The following is a 6,141-nucleotide window of genomic DNA, read 5'->3' on the forward strand; positions in this document are numbered from 1 at the left end:
TGCTGTTTGCAACCCTGGCTGAGCCTGAAAGAAGGAGAAAAGGAGCTGCACCTGCCCCAGGTGCAAGGATGGGCCAGACCAAGAACAGTCTCCACGATCCCCGGGGAGGAGGTGCAGATCTGCAGAGTCCAGACTCACCTTTCAGGGAGGCGACGTGTGACAGGGCCTGGGCATAGGTGGCCGTATTCAGGAGGGTTCCCGGCAAGCACGAGGGGAAGAATGGCCCTGTGGGACCCACAGTGCGTCCCAGGCTGGCAGAGAAAGAAAATCACAGGGTGAGTTTTCAACCCGGCATTCCCACCAGCCCCCACCCCCCAGGCCCGAGTTCAGCCAGCCTCACCTCTGCTGGGCCTCCAGGGCCTCCTTCTTGCTCCGGGCCTGGTCCCCCGGGGGCGGGGAGTTGAGGTTTCTCACCGGTGGAGGTGTCACCTCTGCCATGGGTTCCTTGGCTCCTGGCTCCTGGTCAGAGGCCCCTCTCTCTGTTTTCCTCCATTTGGCTCTTCGGTTCTGGAACCAAACCTGAGTCCGTGAAGGAAACACACATACACCCAGAGAAGGCAGAAAATCAGACAGAAGGAAGCAACCAGAACCTAAACCCAAATGCCTGCTCCCCATGCCTGGGCCCATAGGCACCTAACAGCAGGTGTGTGGGAACAGCCTCCTCTCTCCAGAGATTTAGCAAAGTGATGCTCCCTGAATTGCAGCTTCAGACCCACAGGTGGGTCAGAAAACCGGTGTAGAAAATGTGACAGGCATTTTTAAGATTTTTTTTTTTTAATGTGGACCATTTTTAAAGTCTCTATTGAATTTGTTATAATATTGCTTGTTTTATGTTTTGGTTTTTTGGCCTAGAGGCATGTGGGATCTTAGCTTCCTGATCAGGGATCAAATCCACATCCCCTTGCACTGGAAGGCAAGTCTTAACCACTGGACTACCAGGGAAGGCATTTTTAAATGAGTATCAAATCATAGCAAGTATGCAAATGCACTGCCCAGAGTAAGGGTAAATGTACCCTCTTGTGGAGATTCTCAGTGCATGCAAGTTCATTTATTTGATGTGAAATGTGTTTCCTATGAGGAGAAGGGGGGATTCATCTTCAAAGCAGTTTGTAAAACACTGCCCTGCGGTTTCCTCATGCAAAATACTCATTTTCTCTTCCAGCAGGTTTGGCCTGAATGTGTCTGGACTCATGCATGTGATTTAATCCTGACACATCATCACATCATGACAAGTACATCACTTGTGCACCCAGTAGGAACACTGACTCTGGAGTTGGCTCCGGGTTAGAATCCTGGATCCCAGTGACTCTAATTCAGAATCCACAGCCATCTTTTCAGGCAGGCAGCTCTTATACCCCCATTTTACAGATAAGAAAACTAAACACAAAGTGTTTAACTTGTCCAAGATGATTCAAGTGCTTGCTATGCGGCAGATTCACAATTTGAAGCCCAGTGGCTTAGCTGGGGACCATGATCCAAATTATAATAATAGTGTGCCCCCACCCCCCGCAAGCATTGTTAGGAAAATGAACAGAGACAGATGAAGAACACCAAGCACAGTGCCTGGCACAGAGCAATTAATCACGCAGTGAACGTGGGCCAGTGTTATTATCTGCACCATCTTCGGGTTAGGAGGCAGCTTAAGATTCACCTGCTCTGAGCGCCTTCTTAAAGACAGGTGTGAAGTTCTTTAACCCCTGGGAACTAAGACTGTGTTTGTAGGACAGCCTCGGGGCAGCCAGGCAGACAGGGCCCAAGGTAGCCCCAGAGGTGGTCCTTAACTCTATGCAGCTAAACCTCTTTCCCATCTTTCCTGGGATATTAGTCCTTGTTTAAAAAAAAAAAAAAAGGCTTGGCTAGACCCCGCTCCTACTCCCCTGGGCATCCTCTCATCCTCCTGTCTACAGACTGGCCCAGGAGAGAACCTGGGAGTTGAGGCTCACCCCACCTCAGAATTTTCATTCTCCTTTAACTGGGTTTCTTTCTTTTTTAATCTAGTTGGTTTTTAATTGCACATATCAGCAACCATTGAATAATGATTTTATCTATATTCTAAATTTAGGGCAGTTAAATGCAAAGCAAATGCAGACACTTTCTGGCGTCTTAATTGAATGAAGGTCACAGCTATAACAACATTTAATTGAGCTATTTTTCATTATCATATTTTAATGACTTTGCACTGACAGTTCGCCTGCTTCTGAGGAAAGACCATGATGGAGTCGTTTATTTCCCTATTTAGTTATTGTTTGACAACATCAGCTTCGATTAAGACCCTGCTTTATAGAACATTAATCATATTTGAATGAGCAAGGGGTATAAATGTAAACACATCTCCCTTCCCGCCAGCAAACCCATGTCCCCACATGGAGGCTCACTAAACAAATGCTTCACAACCATTGTCTGTTTGCATAATAGCCAACAATAGCCCGAACAACAATCCCCAGCTTTAATTGTCACCACCCCTATCTCACCCTTGCACCTTTCAGGGAGAAGTTATGATCTTCCACTTCTGAATGCTCAATAATTGTGTCATTTATCTCAATTTGCAGTTCAGTCTTTAGGCAGCTATTGGCAAGCTGGCATTAAAAAAAGAAAGGATAAACAGCATCCTGGCCAAAGGAGATTTTCATTTCCAAATAATAATCAGTTTAATTTGCCCGCATATGACCAATGATTCATGTTCAGATTTAATAATCAGGATCACATAATCTGATTATAGGGGAAATAATTTGTTTACAACCCCCAATTTACTGCTCAGAATTCCATTATCTCTCTTCAGCCATTGGTTTTTAAGAGATACTAACATGACCCAGGGGAACCAAAAGCAAACTATTATATTTCCTACAATTAGATCTTTGCATAGTCTTAACCCCAAGCCCCTACATAAAAAAGAACAGAAACAGCATGGAGGAAACCCCATAAATAAAATGAATATATAATTGTGCTCAAAGAATAGCTCTCCCAGAGAGGCGGCGCTGAGAATCTATTCCTCCTGCATTCGGGCACATCTGCTGGGCTCGACGGGCTTGTGCACTTAAATGTAATCACCATGGAGCTTCTAAAAAGAAATCCTGCTTAGAGACGGTCACCGCAGGCCACGCTCAGCTCAGAGGCAGCCCTTCGATGCTGCCGTTTAAAGATTTTTAAATTGCCCATGTTCTTCATATCCACTTCGCTGAAAGAGTCCACACACTGGAGAAAAGTTGGACATGATGCAATTTCTGGAAAGCAGATTCTACCCTGTTCCCATATGAAAACATAGTTCTCTGCAATTGACCGGCCTTACCCCAGAGCGGTCAGAACTGCTTTGAGAATAGCATCTCAGCTCTTTTTTTTTTTTTCCAAAGCAAGGAAATGGATGTGCATTGATGTAATTTAGTACCTTAGAGACGCGGACAAATTAGTGTAGAACATTATCACTAGTTAATTATGAATGACCGATTAATCAACCTAATCTAATATTCCACATTATGTTGATGTTATTAAAGTGCATCATGAAAATGACAGATAGTCTTCATTTGCTTTCTTTGGCCAAATGTGCACTATGCAGTCATGATGTCAAAAAAAAAAAAGTTTGCCAGTTTTAATATTAGAGAGTTAAATAATTAAAAAGAAGGTTTACCTGCACTCTGGCTTCTGTGAGGTTGATTTTCATGGCTAGCTCTTCTCTGGTAAAGACATCAGGATAGTGTGTTTGCGCAAAAACTGCCTCCAGAGCTTCTAGCTGGTAAAAGGAAAAAATATTTACTGGTGAGAGGTTGCGGCTAGGTGAGAGGAAACAGATGCATATTTCAAATTTTCTATGAGTGGTGAGGAAGTCATTTCACAGATCAAATAGGGGAGGAAGAGAAAGAAAAGAGCTCTTTGAAAAGATCCCACAGAATTAAAATTTCAACCGCAGATGACTTAGGAGCGAAGACTCACTAACAACCTCAGGGCTATGCCAAGAGGTAGAAGGAGAGAGGAACTAAAATGTATATGCCTTTACATTTAAAGTGCAGCCCATGTGGCTGTCACTGTAGGGCTTAGAAGGATAGAAGCACCTTGCACAAGCCCTCACTGTGTCAGTTCCACGGAAACCGCCTAGGCTTTCTGCTCCAGGGCACTCTGGGAGAATGACAGGTTTAAGGGGCCTGGAAACACAGTGTCAAGGTTCCAGTTGTAGTCCGTCCACCGATGGACAACAATACCTTCTACAATTCCCTCAACCTCTTGAGCTTTCTAATCTATCTGCTGGGGATGAGAATACCTGACCTGCCTTCCTCAGAAGGTTATTTCAAGGTTGAAACGATATTGCTACATCGCTGATGTGAACATGTCCCCGAGATTATCAACCTGACACAAATGGGCGCCAGCATCACTGCCTCTTCATTTACTATCTGGGATCACAACAAGGTCACCATCCTCTGCCCTCTCTCCAAACAGATACCTTGACACACGAATTGTTCAAGAAAGCAGAAAGATCCGGTTTAACATAATTAGTCAGCAGCCTTATTTTAAAAGACAAAGAAGAGCTGCTCAAACTCTGAGCTTTTTGGAGGCAGGAAGTGGCTGGCTTTCAGAAAGGGGACATCATCACCTGCTGAAGAGTGAATGTGGTCCGGTTACGGCGCTGTTTTCTCCGCAGAAATCCATCGTCGAAATCTCCCGTAGAATGGTTGCCAAAGGGTGCAGTGCCTGCGATGAGCAAACTGGATCAGTCTGAACACAGCCCTACCCCCACAGTCCTCACGCAGAGCCCCTGCTATGCACCCTCGCTGGGAGGCAGCGGCCTGTCCCTTCCAGACAGAACCTTGTCTGGCCAAAAGTGCTTTTCTTTGCTCCTATTGTTAAGGTTCCCTCTTTTCCACTCTCTCATGCGCTCTCTCTCTCTCTTTCTGTCCCAGTAATCTCTGACTTTAAGCTCAACTATGCCTATTTCATAGGATGATGGCAACCTCACTCCCCCAGACAGCCAAGTCCACTTGTGAAATTCTGGACCCTCTGAGTCAGGAAGGGTCACTGATTGAGATGGAGCTTTCATCAGCTTTCTGGCTCCAGCTGCATCTCTACCCCTTCAGCTCATCCCTTCTACTTCTGATCTTTTAACAGAAGCCTCGAAGTTTCCCTTTTGCTCACCTGTTACTTTACTTTCCTTGTTTCTATAAACAATAAGGATTAAAGGCTGGAAAAGGGAAAAGAAAGAAATCTCCAAGAGATGTCCCCAGCACTCTTCTCCTAGAACTTCAGGGCATGAGCAAGTAAGAAGTTTATAAATGAATATTAATACCATTGGTCACAGCTCATCGGCACCATAGTGGATCTGTTACATAGATGTCAATTAACAAGAAATCTGCTCTAATAGTGACTGTCCTGAATTCCAAGCAGACTTCAACAGAACCATTCTCAAAGGGCATCCCAGCCTCTGGCCAGGCTCATAAAAGACCTACTGCTCCTGATTCTCTGAAAAGAAAGGCATTCTTTCCACAGTCCTCCCTGGCAGCCTCCAAAGCTCGTATTAAGCCGGAACAGAGTCTGGCCCCAAACGTGCATTCAGATCATTTTCCAAATGTGCGTCATTTACTTGACAGTCCACAAAGACTTCTTAACAAAACAAATGAACAAGTTCCCATTAGCCAATGAATGCTGTACCTGCCATGGGCTCTGGTGTCAGAATCACTGCATGCTCGGCATTAGGAGCTGATAAGTCACACTGCCCAGGCATTATCCCTCTGAAGGACCTCAGGCCCAAAGTAGCAAGGTCCTTTGGGCTTTTTAAAATTCTGTGTACTAAAATTCTATGTACTACTCATTACGCTACTCCCCTCATCCTATGCCACAAGACCTCCACTTTCTGGTGAAGACTTCTCCTTCCATTGTCTCATCCAAATTGCTTTCTTGCCTGAAATCCTCAAAATATTTTTTTCTAGCTCATTGGAAACTTCAAAGAGACAGACTCTAAACAGTCTTATTCCCACTATTTTGTGAGAAACCAAATTGTCTCCTTTTAAAACAAAACATCTGACTGGTGAAGATGAAATGCAACCTCTAAGATTCTCCAATCACAATCAGCCTCACAAATTTCTGCTTGCTTGTCCCAAATTGTATCACAAAGTATACATATAATATCTTTAAATGAAACCCTTTATGTCATACTGGATC

General features: G+C 44.6%; 1 protein-coding gene across 1 annotated transcript in view; it reads right to left on the reverse strand.

Moving 5' to 3' along the window:
- The window catches only part of DRGX (dorsal root ganglia homeobox), a 29,747-nt gene extending 24,043 nt beyond the window's left edge, over positions 1 to 5,704 (reverse strand). The window contains exons 1-5 of the mRNA XM_070469839.1: positions 5,632 to 5,704; positions 4,580 to 4,677; positions 3,623 to 3,724; positions 341 to 519; positions 139 to 251 (exon numbers count right to left, since the gene is read on the reverse strand). Of these exons, the coding sequence (XP_070325940.1) occupies positions 139 to 251; positions 341 to 519; positions 3,623 to 3,724; positions 4,580 to 4,677; positions 5,632 to 5,704 (565 nt within the window). The remainder of the gene's footprint in view (positions 1 to 138; positions 252 to 340; positions 520 to 3,622; positions 3,725 to 4,579; positions 4,678 to 5,631) is intronic.
- Positions 5,705 to 6,141: the final 437 nt, after the last annotated feature.

Source organism: Odocoileus virginianus, chromosome 7 (assembly GCF_023699985.2).
Source record: "Odocoileus virginianus isolate 20LAN1187 ecotype Illinois chromosome 7, Ovbor_1.2, whole genome shotgun sequence".
NCBI classification, from domain to species: domain Eukaryota; kingdom Metazoa; phylum Chordata; class Mammalia; order Artiodactyla; family Cervidae; genus Odocoileus; species Odocoileus virginianus.